At 35.9% G+C, this 18,461-nt stretch overlaps 1 protein-coding gene across 2 annotated transcripts in view; it reads left to right on the forward strand.

Moving 5' to 3' along the window:
• Positions 1-18,461, forward strand: part of UNC80 (unc-80 homolog, NALCN channel complex subunit) — a 232,700-nt gene that overhangs the window by 68,541 nt on the left and 145,698 nt on the right. For both annotated transcript variants that reach the window (XM_025404486.1, XM_025404487.1), the window contains exons 19-22: positions 294-508; positions 1,962-2,068; positions 3,771-3,867; positions 10,886-11,058. In XM_025404486.1, coding sequence (XP_025260271.1) covers positions 294-508; positions 1,962-2,068; positions 3,771-3,867; positions 10,886-11,058 — 592 coding nt within the window. The remainder of the gene's footprint in view (positions 1-293; positions 509-1,961; positions 2,069-3,770; positions 3,868-10,885; positions 11,059-18,461) is intronic.

Genomic DNA, 18,461 nt, shown 5'->3' on the forward strand with positions numbered 1-18,461 from the left:
ATGACTCACACCTGCAGATGAATACCTGCAATAATATTTAATGTTTTTATTAAAGTTGAAAAAAACCGACCACCTCAAATTATAGCTGAGACATGACTATTTTCAAGAAGAGCTCAGAAGATCAACTTTGATCTCTTTCCTCCCACTTCAATGCCCACTCTTCCCACATTTCAGTCCATCAAAGATTGTTTTGCATGATTTGCCTAAATATCATTGACAGGAAGTTGAAAGAAATTTAGGAGAATTTCTCAAGTGTTGTCAGAAGTTTAACTCTATCCTCTGCTTGCTTACAGTGATGAGCAAATGCAAGGAGCCAACCTGGGGCGGAAAGATTTCTGGCGTAAGATGTTCAAGTCCCAGAGTGCAGCAAGTGACACCAGCAGCCAGTCTGAGCAGGACACTTCAGAATGCACCACTGCCCACTCAGGGACCACCTCTGACCGACGTGCCCGCTCACGATCCCGCAGAATTTCCCTCCGAAAGAAGCTTAAACTCCCCATAGGTAAAAGTATGTCTGTATTTGTTTATGGATTATCTTATTACCAACCATGTCCTCAGATCAATTCAGTAATGCATAGTAGGGCTGAAAAAGAAGATCTTCATGTCATAAGACCTAAACTGACTTCATTCATTCATTCATTTAATTTTTTCCACATGTATTTTTTAATGCCCTAGTATATGCCTCTTCCATGCGCAGTCACTACACTAGCCATCAAGGATTAAATAGCGAACAAATACACACAGCCTCCCAACTTTGCTAAACTTGCAATATAGTAGGAGCCCCAGTCATTAAAGCAGATAATCATACAACTAAGTATAATTGCAAACTATGAATTTTATGAAGGAAATATACATAGTTCTATGAAAACATGCAACAATGAGACCTGACCCAAATGTGGGGGAGGAGGCAGAAATCAGGGAAGGCTTCCTAGTGATAGTGGCATTAAGATCTCCAGGATAGTGATAGTGGCATTAAGATCTCCAGGATACAGGCCGGGCGCGGTGGCTCAAGCCTGTAATCCCAGCACTTTGGGAGGCCGAGGCGGGTGGATCACGAGGTCAGGAGATCGAGACCATCCTGGCTAACATGGTGAAACCCCGTCTCTACTAAAAATACAAAAAACTAGCCGGGCGTGGTGGCGGGCGCCTGTAGTCCCAGCTACTCGGAGGCTGAGGCAGGAGAATGGCGTGAACCTGGGAGGCGGAGCTTGCAGTGAGCCGAGATCGCGCCACTGCACTCCAGCCTGGGTGACACAGCGCGAGACTCCGTCTCAAAAAAAAAAAAAAAAAAAAAGATCTCCAGGATACTTGGGAGAAGGAACGAGAGCACTCCAGGTAGCCATTATATGCAAAGATATTAGAAGGCCAGAGGGAAGTGAAGGAACTGAAACAAGGGGACAAGTGGCTGTATGACTATAGTAGAATGATAGAGGCCAGGTCAGGTTGACTTCTCATTCTACATCCCTGGATAGCCAAGATGCGATGTTGAACAGGAGAGTATCTCAAGCAAGTAAACTTTTTCCAAAACATCACTGAGTGGAAATCATACTGGAGGGAGCTTGAGTAGGTAAGGGAGACCAGATGGAAGGTTAGCTAGTAGGTTAGGTATAAGTAAATGGAAGCTTGAACTGGGTGGTGGCCATGTAGGCAGAGATAAATGAACACATTTGAGAAATATTTAGGAGGTAACATTCACAATCTTTAATGAGAGATGTGAAGCTGGATAGATGATGGTTTCATCTCAACCCAGATTCTTTTTGTCCTGGCCCCACATGCTCATGTAATTTTATAGTCTAACACTGAACATTTTTATTCCAAGCATGTACATTGAAAACACTTTGTTTTTCTATTTGTACCAAGTAATGTAACTTTCATCGCTTGTTGGGCTTATGCTGACATTTCTGTTTAATTGATTGGGTAGAAAATGCTACATTGATCTAAATGATTTAACTATTAAATAGGGAACTGGCTGAAAAGATCATCCCTCTCAGGGCTGGCAGATGGTGTGGAGGACCTCCTAGACATTAGCTCTGTGGACCGACTCTCTTTCATCAGACAAAGCTCCAAGGTAAACAGGACATAACTTGTGTAAGTGAATGTTGAAGTTGCTGACAGAAACATGTGAAGGCTGAGAAATAGCAAACACCTGCAGGAACCAAATAAGGAAAAGCTGAAGAAACTCTCCAGATGAACTAACTTTGGAAACTTAGATAAGCAATGGAAACTAAAATGTTTAAGTAGTAGGCTATCATAGGAAAGGAAAAAGGAAAAGTGTGGTCAAAAATTATGTAAAATTATAATGCAGATGTGGAGATGTATATAGACATTTTTCCCAGCCATTTTTAACTTTTGACACACCTATGAAATGACTGACATTTCAAACTCCTATCCAAGAATCCGGTAATTTTACAGTGATTCCTTTTACATATGAAGACACACATAATCCATTCTTTTTCCACTACTTTTGGCACCATATGAACCATTTTCTGTATTGAAAAGAAGGAGGAAACTCAGGATGACTGTTTTCACTACACTCCTCCTTCATAATACTGTGAAGCATTGGAGTAGCATAAGATTTCTTCCAAGAGTCTTCTCTGTGGATGCTCCATGGCCTGGTCATTTGTATGCCTAATTTTCAGCAAATGTAAGAGTTATGTTTCCTTATATGTATACAAATTATTTGCTTACATTCTTTTGTTTTCTAATCTCAGTAAAACCAGGGGTTTTGTTTTGTTTTGTTGTGTTGTGGGTTTTTTGTTGTTGTTGCTGTTGTTTTTGTTTTTGTTTTGTTTTTGACAGAGACTCTATGTGTTGCCAGGTTGGAGTGCAGTAGGTGATCTTGGCTCACTGCAACCTCCACCTCCCGGGTTCAAGCGATTCTCCTGCCTCAGCCTCCCAAATAGCTGCGACTAGTGCATGGCACCATACCCAGCTAATTTTTGTATTTTTAGTAGAGACGGGGTTTCACCATGTTGACCAGGATGGTCTCGATCTCTTGACCTTGTGATCTGCATGCCTCGACCTCCCAAAGCTGGGATTACAGGCGTGAGCCACCCTGCCGAGCCAAACCATTTTCTTTTATCTAGTCTGTTTTAAAAGTGATATTTTGAAATTATACAAGTAATATGCAAGAGTGTTGGATATTTAGAAAATATATGTATCATTCTTTCCTTACCTTCTATTTGCTAAAAAAGCATAAGTCAAATATTGGAGTTTGTGTGGCTCATAGCTTCCTTGCTGTGCAAAAAATTTTGAGTACTGCTGACCTAAAAGCAAGATGAAGAACATATTTTAATTCTTAGAAAGAGAAACATGTTATTACATTTTCATTATAATGCACTCTATAAATTAATTTATACTGATTATTTCAGAGATTTAAAGTATTCTATTTGGCTCTCTTTCACTTTGGTCTGATTCTCAATTGTGGTGTTTGTAAAGAATAACTATGTCTTGCTATTCATTATTTCAGTTTGGACTTTACCAGATTTAAACTCTAAGAATATCTCAATTATTTTTATAGCACCAGATTATTTAGCTTTAGTTATCTGGGACCTGGTTCCTTCTTGTAGTTACAGTGATATCTTTTTTGGCACATGGGAATGAACTACACTGATGACTAAACTAACCAGACGTGGAACCCAGAAGAGCAAAGTAATCGCATGAAAATGAGTAAACAACTCATTTTCAAGTCAAGGATTGATCTAACCACAAATATTTACCTTTGAATCTTGTTATCTCTCTACTTTCCTTTTTCTTTTTTTTTTTTTCAGGTCAAATTCACCAGTGCTGTGAAGCTTTCTGAAGGTGGGCCAGGAAGTGGAATGGAAAATGGAAGAGATGAAGAGGAGAATTTCTTCAAGCGTCTTGGTAAATGTCGTGCATCCTAAGAATTCTATTCAACGTTCATCAAACAGAACAAAAACTTGATTAGATTAAGTGTTCCATTTTCTATTTTCATTGGTTTTTCATTCATTTCTTTCTCATACACGCTTTTACCAATATCTATAGCTTCTCTTTTTGCAATTTGATTCAACAGACATTTACGGAAGCCTTACTATGTTCCTCACTCTGTGATGGTCACTGGGTTTGCAAAGAGTAAGATCCAGCTTCTTCTGCTGTTCTATCCTTTATTAAAATCTGAGAACTTTACAAAACTTCCAGAGATCCTTTTATCCACCCACCTATCTACTTACAAATTCTGCTCAGTATATCCCTGACAGGTGGCCAGCCGCCCTCTGCACACTTTCACTGAGGGGGAGTTTATAACTTTACAAAGCAACCTGTTCCAGAGCAAGACAGCCTTAATTATTAGAGAATTTTTCTTCACATTCTGAAGACATACTTATCCACAAATTTGCTTCATTTGTCCTAGTTATGACGTCTGTACCAAGATGCACACACATACACATCACATACACTCTCACACACACATACCATGCAAACTCCATATGTTATCCATTTCATGTTCTCTCTTTTGATCTCACTGCTGCTAGCTAAACATCTTTGATTTCTTTACTTTTCCTTACGTGGAAGTGTCTCTAGATCCGTCACCATTCTGATTCATTTTTATTATGTATTTTAGTTAGATGATATGCTTTTTTACAAAATGTGGAACTTAGGATGGAATGCAGTATGCCATATTTAAAATTAATTAGTATAGTGGATAGTGTGACTATTAAGCTTGAGGACCATAGGAAGTATATGAACACAATTTAATATTACATTTTCTATTTTCACATTACGTAATTGGTTTGTATTGATTAATTTTTTGCTGGCTTTTTTTCACATGGATGAATATCATGGTATATTTTGATGTAGCCATTATTTGTTCTTCATTTCAAAAATGATGAAAATTTATTATTTCATTAATTTAAGAGGTAGTTAAGTCACTTCCCCAGAAAGGAAATTAAGAGACAGAATCCATAATTTTGAGAAGTATCCATTTTCAATCCTTTTACACTCTTTCCACTCTTTATAATCCATAATATTTGAGATTTTATATTAAAATATAAATAAATAAACGAATTAAAAGAGAATCAAAACTAAATCAAACTCTGTCTTTTCTTCTTTCTACTATAAAGATCTGTCTGCAAAGACGTGCACATTTCCCTGTTCTCATCCAAGTTGTTCATACTATTTCTGAACAGGACAAATGCAAAGATATAACTCTAAGAATACTTCTACTTGACTTTGATTAATTAATAATTTGTGGGTACAGATTTTTAGTGAACCATGCACGTAATTTTCTAGTGATCAGAGAACTTTCCCATATCACTACAGAAACATCATCAGAATTTTCCAGAACATGCCTATGATATCCTTACACTCTATCAAAAAGAAGAACGTGACTTAGTTCAGCATAATGAAGTTACAGTGACTCCTATGATTACTTCTCTTTTGAAAATGTTCCTATCTTATTTAATTGTCTCTTATAGAATTTGGCTAGGGCAAACATCAAGTTTATTAGTCTCTGTGGTTTTAAGAATCTTCCTAATAACCAGGACATTCATAATTTTCAATCCTTTTACACTCTTTCCACTCCTCACAATATTTTGGAGACAATATGTCTCACGTTCAGACGTCAGTATTATAAAGAAATTTTTGTTGTGCTTTTTTGAGAATGAAGTGTGGAGCTAAAGTGTGTTCTCCAGGTATGTGTCATGCTAACTGGATGTCATTTGACTGGAGCTGCAATCACATCTTTAAGTTCTCTTTATGCACTAAAGTATAACTGAGGCTTAAACTCAAAGAATGTAGGGTCTCTCACATTTGGTGAATATTTCTTCTTTTTTCAAAATTCCTTCCTTCCTTCCTTCCTTCCTTCCTTCCTTCCTTCCTTCCTTCCTTCCTTCCTTCCTTCCTTCTTCCTTCCTTCCTTCCTTCTTCCCTCCCTCTCTCCCTCCCTCCCTTCCTCCTTCCCTTCCTCCTTCCCTTCCTCCCATCCTCCCTTCTTTCTTCTCTTTCTTTCTCTCTCTCTCTCTTTCTTTCTTTCCTCTCTTTCTTTCTTTCCTTTCTTCCTTCTTTCTTTTTGAGACAGGGTCTTCCCCTGTCACCCATGCTGGAGTGCAATGGTACAATCATAGTTCACTGCAGCCTCAAACTCCCAGGCTCAAATGATACTCCTGCCTCAACCTTGCAAATAGCTAGGATTACGGACATGCAGTACCGTGCCCCACTAAATTTGTTTTACATTTTTTGTAGAGATGGGTGGGGGGGGGGGGGGGGGTGTCTTGCTTTGTTGCCCAGGCTGATCTTGAACTCTTGGCCTCAAGTGATCCTCCTACCTCAGCTTCCCAAAGTGCTGGGATTACAGTCATGAACCACCATGCCTGCCCAAATATTTCTTCTTAAGTGAAGTTTTTCTGTCTACTGCGAACTGAATGTGTATATCCCCAAAAAATTTGTCTCAAAGCTCTAATCCCCAAAGTGATAGTATTTAGAGGTGGAGGCTTTGGGAGGTGATTAGGTTTAGATAAGCTCATAAAGGGGGCACTTGTGATGGGATTTTAATGCCCTTATAAAAAAAAAAAAAAAAAAAAAAGAGGAGACATAAGGTCTCTCTGCATGCATACACCAAGGAAAAGCCACGTGAGGACATAACCAGGAAGAGAGCCATCACCAAGAACCTGACCATGATGACACCCTGATCTCAGACTTCCAGCCTTCAGAACTGTGAGAAATAAATGTTTGTTGTTTTAAGTCACCCAGTCTATGGCATTTCCTTATAGCTGACCTAACTGATTACGGCACTATACTTCCCCATTTGTAGATTTTTCTTCTTGGTGGAAAAGATAAAAGCATAATTGACTTGTTTCCACTCTCCTTTTAATTCTCTTACATTCTCTTCTTATTCATGTTCCAAACATGTTATCATTAGCATTTCTTACAAACATTAGTTCATTCTGGAGTTTGTGTTTTTCTTACCACGATTCCTATGGATTTTAGCCATTGTTTCGTATATTCTTTGTATTCCATTCACAGATTCAAAAGATCTGATATGGAATATTCATAGAGCCAGATTCTACAATGAGTTTGTGTCAACAATACCTGAAATATCGGCAGTTTATTTTTGCATGTCTAGAAAACAAAGCCATAGTATTTGAGATTGTTATCTGGAATATTTTATGTGCTTTGGGCTGGCAAGAGAATATAGCTTATATATCACTATTCTTTGCCTATGTTCTCTTGCTTGTTAAAAATTATAAAAGATATGCTGTGAGATTATTCCTTTGGAATTGCTTGCAGAAAATATCTCCAGCTTAAACAACATTATCTGCTAATCTAAGTACATCGTATTTTGCAACAACTACTTCCCTTAATCGTGCAAACATCATTCTATTTTTGAGTCTGGTTTTTTCCTTACTTCCTTTTCTCCTTCCTTTCTTTCCTTCTCTTTTCTTTCTTTCTCTTGCTTTCTTTCTTGCTCTCTCCTTTCTTTCTTTTCTTTCTTCCCTTTCCTTCTTTTTCTTTCTTTCTTTTGCGATCTATGTGTACAAATGATTTGTACCCAACCATGATAGATGTGTTGTCTTTTCTCATCTAAATTATCTTAATTACAGAATTTGTTTCTTTATTTAAAGTTGTTAAAGAGAACAAACATCAAACCTTCTTACCCTCAGTTTAAACGCATTACTTCAACTTCAGTGATTTGAGATGAAATGCCAATAGAATTTCTTTAAAATTTAAAAGTTATTCAATAAATGAAAACTGTATCTGGTGAACGTGAAATAGAATTGAAATTACATTCAGAAATAAGCTATCTTTTTCTTTTGTGTTTTCATATTCACTGAAATTATTTCATTTTAATAATTATGTTGTCTATTTGAGGGAAGGTGTTTGATTAATTAAAACAAATTTTTTCAACTAATCAACACATTTACTGCATATCTTCTATGTTCTCAGCTGTGCCATCAACACAATGGGAAATGCTGCTTAAAGAAATACTAGATTTTATATGTCTGAGACTTTGTACCCATAAATGTATATGATAATGATTTGCCAATTAAAAATAATATTAAAAAACAAGTAGGATATTTTTATACGTCCCTTCTTGGATTTAAAAGCTTATAAAAATGCATTCTATGTAAATAGAATTATAATTACACCTCAATGTACACCTCAACATAAAAAATAAATATTATACAAATGCAACTAAAATATACTGAGGCTAAAAATGTAATCATTATGTCTAAGGAAGCCAAGAGGCATTCTTACATCCTAGTGTATTGCTATAAAAAATTGATTAAAAAATACATTTTGCAGCCAAATTACTTTTTGACATTTCTTTTAGTAGTACAATATGGAATGCCAGCAGGATACAATTTTATCGTCAGTTTATCATTAAAGATACAGGAGAAAACCCAAGAAATGTAACATGTACAATGAGGAATTATTTCTTACATTAAGTTTTTCTAACATGATCACTACCTTCAGCAAAGTATAAAAGTCTGACCTTCTTCCATATGAACATTTGGTATTTTAGAGATTACATTGTGGCATAGTGGTAAGAGTGTAGGTTTGTGGTCAGTAGATCTGGATTTAAATCTTGCCTTTATAACTGTCCATTGTATAAACAGATTGGGCTGCTTAACCTGTTCCTTCACCTGTTCCTTCTTTATCTCTCTGTCTCTGTCCACCACTATCTCCTCACCAACAGACCCATACATCCCAAAAATACATTCTCTTTTAAAATCATTTGTAAAAACTTATAGGGCTATTGCAAAAAATAAAGAAAATTAATTATAAAACATTTCATACAGTACTTGAGATCTACTAAGTGCTCAAAATAGTACCAAAATTATATCAAAAATATATTATTATCTATTAATGCTATATAAATACAATGGAAAATTTCCATTATAATTAGCTTTTATTAATAACATGACTCTTATGTCCTGTGCTTATAGGATTCTGCTTATCTTCTCACCTGTAACAAATATATATTATTCTGTGAAGCAAAGAATATAGGTTCTTGCTGTCAGTGAGTGTTTTGATGACTTCTGTCTTCGTTATTTTACTTACGTTCCTTAACTGCGTTATTTTTGAAATTCTTGCAATTAAAATAACACTTCTTTTAGCAATATTGAATAAAATTCTTTTGAAATTAGTAATCTTGTCAAATAAAAGTTGAAGAAAACTGTGAAATACATGTTCTTAATGCTTCCTTAAATAAAATAATGGCAACTGTTCTTACTAAATTTGATAAATAAGAATAACTTCATTGATCATCTATCTGGTCTTATGTATTAATTCCATTACAAATTTTAGGTAGTTATTACCTAATGTATTTTAAATCTTAATTATAGTAACAAATAATAAAACAACTGGATTCACAAAAAAGAAAAATCTTATTATTTGGGATGTCTCTTCAATTCAAAGTTTAAGGGACTGTTTATACTTTTTAACAGATGAGAATCCTTTGGTATACATATTAGTATACTTTATATACTATTAAAAGGGTATATATAAATGATTAATGAAGTGACATATAGTTATAAAGAATAACAGGAATATACCTATTCTAGTAGCTTTGATGGTGTCCGGTGAGGAAATAGAGTAGCATTTTGAAAGGGAGCTGCCTGAAAACAAGGCTCTCCTGGAATTGTTTGTTCCTCATCTATAGCTTTGTATCATTTGAGATTTTGTCTTTTGAATTTTTTCCACCATCAAATTCTTCTCATGGTAGTTCTTTTTGCATATGATAAAAAAAAAATGCTATACTAACTGGTAAAAAAAAACACTGAAGGTATTGAATTTTGAATTTTTGAATATGGAATATTTGTATCTGAAAAAGAAACAAAGCCATAAAGAATGAAATATAGGAAATTTCACTAATGATACTTTATCTTCTGAGGCCATTTTTGAGCTTATGAAAATGTTCAAACATAGGCAAAAAGTAAAGAGAATGGTTCAATGGATCCAAAATATTCATCACCCACTGGCAAAAATAATTTAGAAATTGCCATATTTGCTTCATCTATCTTTCATGCTCTTTTAAATGTATTGTAAAACAAATCCCAGACATCATGTTATTTCATACTGACATAGGTCAATATGATTGAGTCATTGTGAAAGTTGTAGACCAAGGCTGGTAATTATTTTTATGCCTTGCCATAATTTTTAAATCTGGTGATAATAAAGTCTAAGTGAATCTGTGTCCCAGGCTTAAACTGCTTCCAAATGATGTGTTCCCTGATAGAGTAGGTTCCCGCATTTTTACATTAGTGGATATGGTAGCTGACATCCTTGTGTGTGGCACACTGTCATGATAAACCCAGGCCCATAACTGTAAACACCCCCTTTTATCTACTATGAATGCAAATTGTTTAGAGTGGTAACCCTAATTCTGGACCTCCAGTAGCCAGTGATTCTTTGTGCTGTAACTGATAAAAGGTTTTTCCTTTCACTACAATGCTTTCACCACACCAAAATGTACCAATTTGTACAGCATGCTGTACACAGTGTACACATTATACACAATGCTGTACCAATGCTGTATCAATTTGTTGTAACAGATTGGAAATTGCACAGTGACTGCAACTTCCATAAAAACAGAAGTTGTTGATTACAGGAAGAATAATTTTAAATACACCAAAAGCTCTTACTAGTATTCAAAAGAAGACCTGCAAATAAAATGATCAAACACTATACTTAAATATTTCGGTAAAATCTTACATTTTCATATGTCACGTGTTACCAGATTCCCAAAAGTCAGGATGTGTTTAAATCAAACATTAAGGTGGAGAGCAAGGAAGTGGAGTGAAGGAGAAAGTTTTCTGGCCAACACTGTAGTAAACACACTGTTGTATCTTTGAAACTCTTTTTAAACCTGTGATCCGTTACATTCTCTCTCTTTCGTTCCTCCACCATGGCACCACTCCTATAGGTTGCCACAGTTTTGATGATCACCTCTCTCCCAACCAAGATGGTGGAAAAAGCAAAAACGTGGTGAATCTTGGAGCAATCCGACAAGGCATGAAACGCTTCCAATTTCTCTTGAACTGCTGTGAGCCAGGGACCATTCCTGATGCCTCCATCCTAGCAGCCGCCTTGGATCTAGTAAGTTAGTGAAAGAATTTTCCCACCCTACCCCGCATCCCAAGTAATACTATTAACAGAGGTAAGCATGAATCCTCAATTGTAATCCTCCTGTGTTTGTTTGCTTTTCCAGAATTAGTGATAAAAGGGGGAAGAAAGATGGTGAGGTGAGAGAAAAGAAAGGGAGAAACATCCTAATTAATATGCCCTCGGAAATAGACTGTCTAAATATGTGAGGGCTCTGGAGTCAGACTGACTGAGTTAAAATCACTCTGATATTTACCACCTGAACCTCTGTAAAATGAGTGTAAGAGCAATAACAATACTATAGCTACCTTCTAGGGCTAGTGTGGAAACTAAACGAGATATTAGATATAAAGCCCTCATCACAGTGCCTGAAATATAGGAACTACACAATAAAGTGGGCCATTATTATTATATTATTGGTCCTATGTCTGTCATGTATTAGTCCTTTAAACTCGCCAAGCCTTGATTTCATTATCCATCAATTGGAGGAAAAATATGAAGCAAGGATCAATTGAAATGAATTGCACAAAAGCACTTTGAACATTGTATGGTATTATACACATGTAAGGGATTAAAGAGTATGAAGTGGATCTTGGTTAGAAAGTGTTTTTGTCAGGTAAATTAGGCCCACATGTGAATTTTGAACTCAGCCTCTCAATTTATTTACCTTTATTTATAAAGTCATCATATGCCGCATAAACACGGTACAAAATACCAAGTAAACATCAATAAATAAAAGTATTTTATTTTAACCTTTTAAAAAGACAAACTGAAATAGATTTTTATTAGAACAAAAAATTTTAAGCCTGCCAATAAATGATCTTTATTTCAGGTTTTATGACACATAAATGAGTGACCAGTGGTTACTCATATTTTACCTTGGAAAATAATACAAACCTTATAATATAATTCATGAAATTTCTCTGTGATATTTGCAGCTTTTGCTCTCAGGATATTTAGTGACCAGCAAGGTATGTGGCTTCACTTAAGGCTGAAATATTAGTACCACTTATAATCATCCAAAATGATTGCTTTCCATTATATAAGATTTTTTCAGGCTGGGCGCGGTGGCTCATGCCTGCAATCCCAGCACTTTGGGAGGCCGAGGTGGGCAGATCACGAGATCAGGAGATCGAGACCATCCTGGCTAACACGGTAAAACCCTGTCTCTACTAAAAATACAAAAAATTAGCCAGGCGTGGTGGCGGGTGCCTGTAGTCCCAGCTACTCGGGAAGCTGAGGCAGGAGAATGGCGTGAACCTGGGAGGCGGAGCTTGCAGTGAGCCAAGATCGCACCACTGCACTTCAGTCTGGGTGACAGAGCAAGACTCCGTCTCAAAAAAAAAAAAAAAAAAAAAAAAAAAGATGTTTTTTTCAGTCAGTTTCTCATTATTGGGTAGTGACCTTTGAGATTTTTTTTAAAATTGCAGCATGTTCAATGTGTATTGATATGTGCCATGGTGACTGTAAAATGTAGAGCATCACAGGTCTCCAGGAGAGCTGGGGTTTGTGGCAATTAAACAATCAAAGTACAGTGAGATGTCTGCCTAAAGCAGGAGAGCTTAACAAGGCAAGGAGCCAATCCCCTGTTTTCTAGGTAGGACAGTGGAAGCTTAGCTGTCACTCTTTTGAGTCATGCATGGTTTGTCTTAATCACATCTTGCTCGGTTCCTTAAGGAGCAGATTAAAATAAATAAATGCAACAAATTCATTAGAAAAGAACAAACAATCTAACTCTTAAACAATGGAAAAGTGTATGAACAGCCAGTCACCAAAAATACTAATAGTCAGTAAACTATACTGCATCTTATTTGAACTTAAGAAATGCTCTGTTAATTTACAAGTTTAAAAAAAAAGTAAAAGAAATGCCTATTAAAATATCCAAGATTCCTACTTTATAACTCTCAGGTTGGCAATGATTTGAAAGTGCTGATATGAGTAGAAAATATCAAACACCACATACAGGGTCAGTAGTGGTGTAAGCAGCAGGATTTGATCAGGGAACAGAAGGAATTCTTGAACTAACTGGGTGATAATGAGAGCACTATCTCATTAGTTAGATAATGATGGTGAGTGGAGCACTCCTCAACTCCTCAACTCCTCCCTGAGTAGTAAGTAATTTTGGACTGTATATAGCCAGGCAGGAAGAGTTAGTAGTTCTTTACATACCAAATACATCAAATGGAAAGGGTGGTGGTATTAAAAAGCCCAGAGTCAATGTGAGTTATAAGATACTCACCATATAATGATTAATTAACTCAGCAAATGTCTTCTGAGGGATTCCTGTGTGCCAGACATGGTTCTGTTAATGATAACACAACAAAACTCAACTGGAGGACTGCACCTATTTTTCACTTTTTCCAATGAAGATTGTGTTTGTATAGTGATCTTTTTTCCAGATGTCTTAGTCTACAGCATTCTAAGGTTGATTAATGAATGATTAGTATTTATTGTATGCCCACCCTGTTGCCAAAGGGAAAAACTGAAGCACGGAAAGACCGATTAATAGGCAGGGCTACTAAGTCAGCAAAGGATGGAGCCAGATTGGAACCTGGGTCTATCTTCCAAGCCCTTCTATTTTGTATTCTACCATACTGACTCTCTTATTAAAATATTATGTGAGACCACTTACTTCAAAGCATGCAACAATAACAAATTCCGTATTTTATACCCAATAGCTTAAATGTGGTTAGGAAAGTGAAGGTGACAGAAGCTGATCAAACAATTATTCAATACACAGTAATATTTGCCGCTTTACAGATGGTTGAACTGAAGTGCTCCAAGGGTACTATCATGTCCATCGTTGTCTCAATCCTAAAGTCACAGCTACTTTTGGAAAATTTTTAGACAAGTGAGGCGTCAGAATTTTCAGGTAATGACTAATGAAATTAAGGACAATTGTAACAAGTCATCTTATTTCAACTTGTTGAAAAACTGAGTGAAAAATATAGGCACAGCTTGCTGTAGAAATTGGAAAATGATGGAATAATAGTAGAGGATAATAATAGTAATAATAGGTCAAGTAATTTTCATTATACTTGACCATTTTTAAAGTAAAATAAGCACCTGATGAGAGTTGACAGATTGTCCTTCATTCACTGGAAAGGTCTAGGCCTCGCATTCTTTCAGAGGTCCTGAGCTGAAATTTCTGCATAAATATGGATCATGCCATGTTAGGGGCTCTATCAAGTGGTCTTTTCATTTGCTTGTTTTCCATATGAGGGAACAAAAGCCCCAAGAGCTGAGGTGAGTTTGCTCAAGGTCACATGAATTAGTTGTTGCAAAAACTGGCATCAGAGCAGATTCTTCTGCTTCCATTCAGGAGTCTTTTAGCAATGCCATATGCTATCACTGTAAAAAAGATGACTTAAATAAATCAGAATGGGTATCTCTTTGACATACTGAAAATGTGCTTAAATGTATATGCCCTCCTATAATAAAAAAGAATGTGAATGACTTTTAATGGTCACAAAGCATTTGAATCCTTAAAAGTGTTCCTTATCATATGAACACATGATGAATTAATAATAGAAAAATGTAAGATTTTCAATCTTAAAGATTCATACCGCACATTCACTCTCTAAACTGGTGACTCTTAACATTTAGGGACATAGATTCTTTCAAAATTGGATAAAGTTATGGAAATTCTCTCAAGAAAAGTACATTTATAGACAAAATTTAATTTATAATATCAGAAAGTTTATGGAGTCCCCCAAAACCCACCCATGAACCCAAAAATATTGAAATTCAACCTCAATGAATGCATGATCACTGTCAAAAAGAGACTCTTTCATTAAGTAATGGAAATTACTTTATTAATATTCATTGGTGATATAGAAACAGAAGGAAACCTGTCATAATTACTTCCTACATGGAAAGCTTTTAGACTTTATGTAAGATATGTGAGCATGGGAGAAACAAAAGCCTTGTCATAAAGACAGCAACACACTTAGAATTTAAAAAATAATCCCAATAAAACAAATTAATACTGGCTTTATGGGGGTTATTTTAAGAAGAATATTGATGAACAGTTTGATAATCAGGTATCTGGGGTATCGGGACTTCATTCCCTCTCATCAAACGATTTTATACCTATCTGATATCCAACTGCTGTACTACTTAGAGTTTCTGATATGATGTCATACCAGAGTTCCCAGTTCTAAGTACACTCTGTTTCTGACTGAGGCTTGACTCCTACCATTAAATTGGGCTGGATCATGTAGAAAACTTAAATTTCTTTTTAACTTCACCAAAATAAGGCTATAACTAGATGATTACCACACCGCTAGATTCTCCTTTCTTCTTTTCCTGTGGAAGCTATTCTGGCCCTGCTGGGCCTTCTCGATCTCATAAGTCTCATGGTAAGAAAGAAAATGAAGGAGCGCTGGAGCTTATAAGCAGTGTCTTTTGAGCCATCAAGTAAAGAGGCATTTTCTCATTAACATATGTGTCCACTGATTGAGTAGCCTGCGTCTGGAAATACCGAGGTCTTTGTCACTAGACTGGATCCAGTGGGGGTGAATGTACAGGAGGATCAAGCAGTATGTGGGTAGTAGGAGTTCCTTTCATACCTGACAGTCTTTGATTTGAGGTCAGGGTCAAGCTGTGTGTAGCATTCAGAGGTCAAAATTCCAGAGGTCAGAATCAATCAAGGGTTAAAGGAGCTCAGTAGTTTCCATTATGAGGCAAAAAGAGAGAGAATCTGGGTAGACATGATTGGTTGGATAAAAGGCATAGGTGATGATGGTGGTGGTGGTGGTTGGCAGAGGTGTTGGTAGAGAATAATAATCGTAACGTTTTCATTATGCTTGATGGTTTATAAAGCACCTTCACATTCATTATCTTATTTGTTGGTATGAGAGCAAAAGGATTAAGCCAAGAGATGAACCCCAAATAAGGACACACTTACAATCAGTTTCTCAGCTATGGAAAGTGAAGGAACTAAAGGGGCTGGTGAATTCTGACAGACTGAGAGGAAGGTAATGCAGCTCCATGTTGTATGTGCTTGAATCAAAGTAGCATTTGGTGTTTACTGTCATTTGTACAGATGTGACAACTGCAATTGCTCATACCTATTGATATGGGTTAGGAGTTCCTCAGGGTTATGCCAACTTTCACTGATGTTTTCTGCTAAAGGTATTTTTAGCTTTTGTTTCCTCTGTATTTGGTTTCATCCAATATCTGATTCACCTGCTTTCAATCTTGCAAGAATGCCTCAGTTTTTAAGTATGTTTTATGTGTTTTCCAATGCATTGTGGTTTCATTTAGATATATGTATATAATATAAATAGATATAAACATAGAAATAAACACAGATGTAGATATGCTAGGTAGATATGTAAATGAGGTACAGATGTGGATCTAGATATAGGCACAGATACAGATACAGATACAGATAGATATAGATATATAGAGATAGATAGAAACATAGTTATAGATTCCGCCATTTCATCAAATAGAATTTGGAGGAGGAGGGGAAAAATAAATGTGCTCAATTCATCATCATATTTCAATCCTGCATTTTCTCCAACCTCTCTTTTATTGTTTTGCTTTGTTATATTTATTTTTAAGTGCAGCTTAAATATAATTTTTGCATTTTGACATAATTTTTATATTACAATGGTTTCATTGTTTTATGTCCTTAATAATAGAATTTAAATGTGATTTTTTAAGATTGTAATTTTCTTCAGAATTAAAAAGTATTATTAGATGGAATAAATATTGGAAATGTTAGTGTTCAAAGTTTTGCTGACCTGTTTTTCTGTTGGTTCTAAACAATCCTACTTTTATTATTGCTACGACCACTAAATGTAGGGATAATTGATTCAATTTTAAGTCCAACACAGCTTTTCCTCACAATCTTTCTCTTTAGGGTTAATTTAGCAGATGCAACTGTAAGGCATCTTTTAAAAGACATGTTTTAGAAAGGATTCATTTCATCTCTAGGTTTATATAATCTACAAATACAAAACTAAAACAAAAAGAAAAAGAAAAATTAAACAGTTCAAGCAAAAGGTATTTCCATTTCCTTTATTTTTCAAGTGAAATAGTCTATCCTTATTTATCCAGGTGAATTTGTAACATGCACAAGCAGTGATTTCTAATTTACTGGTAATTTATTAGCATGAAAAACACTAATAATAATGCCAGTTTGCTTTAGGAACAATTCCATAAATATAGGGCCATCCATAAGATCATGGAAGGGGAACATCACACACCGGGGCCTATCATGGGGAGGGGGGAGAGGTGAGGGATTGCATTGGGAGTTATACCTGATGGAAATGACGAGTTGATGGGTGCTGATGAGTGGATGGGTGCAGCACACCAACATGGCACAAGTATACATATGTAACAAACCTGCACGTTATGCACATGTACCCTAGAACTTAAAGTATAATAACAATTTTTAAAAAATCATAGAATTATCCCTAGTCTATGAATGGAGGAAATCTAATGTTAAATTGTTTAGCCTCATAAATAGACAGCTTTAGAAGAAGTGAATATATAATTCTTTTTCAAAATACGACACTTTCAAGAGTGAAAGAGTTTTCAATAATTATGTGAGGAAAACAGACATAAACTGGGACTCTCCTAGGAAAAGACCTTCAGTTACCATAGGCCTAATTCACACTTACTTCCAGGCTTATTGCATGAAGTATAATTCATATTGGGGCTTAACATCCAATATATTTAATAATCAATGCAAATTAGGTCCTTTCAAGGAGACATGAATGCATGAAAGGAAATACCTTATGATTCTCTTTTGAATCATAAGAAAATTAGAAATAATTTAGTAATAACAAAACTAAACTATCAAATTATCCTCTTAATCTAGTGGTAATGAATGTTGTATGTGCCGCATTTTCTTTTTATTTTTACAATAAAATAATTTTTTCATTATACTTTAAGTTCTAGGGTACATGTGCACAACGTGCAGGTTTGTTACATATGTATACATGTGCCATGTTGGTGTGCTGCACCCATTAACTCGTCATTTACATTAGGTATATCTCCTAATGCTATCCCTCCCCCCTCCCCCAACCCCACGACAGGTGTGTGATGTTCCCCTTCCTGTGTCCAAGTGTTCTCATTGTTCAATTTCCACCTATGAGTGAGAACATGCGGTGTTTGGTTTTTTGTCCTTGCGATAGTTTGCTGAGAATGATGGTTTCCAGCTTCATCCATGTCCCTATAAAGGACATGAATCATCATTTTTTATGACTGCATAGTATTCCATGGTGTATATGTGCCATGTTTTCTTAATCCAGTCTATCATTGATGGACATTTGGGTTGGTCCCAAGTCTTTGCTATTGTGAATAGTGCCGCAATAAACATACGTGTGCATGTGTCTTTATAGCAGCATGATTTATAATCCTTTGGGTATATACCCAGTAAT

Source organism: Theropithecus gelada, chromosome 12 (assembly GCF_003255815.1).
Source record: "Theropithecus gelada isolate Dixy chromosome 12, Tgel_1.0, whole genome shotgun sequence".
NCBI classification, from domain to species: Eukaryota; Metazoa; Chordata; class Mammalia; order Primates; family Cercopithecidae; genus Theropithecus; species Theropithecus gelada.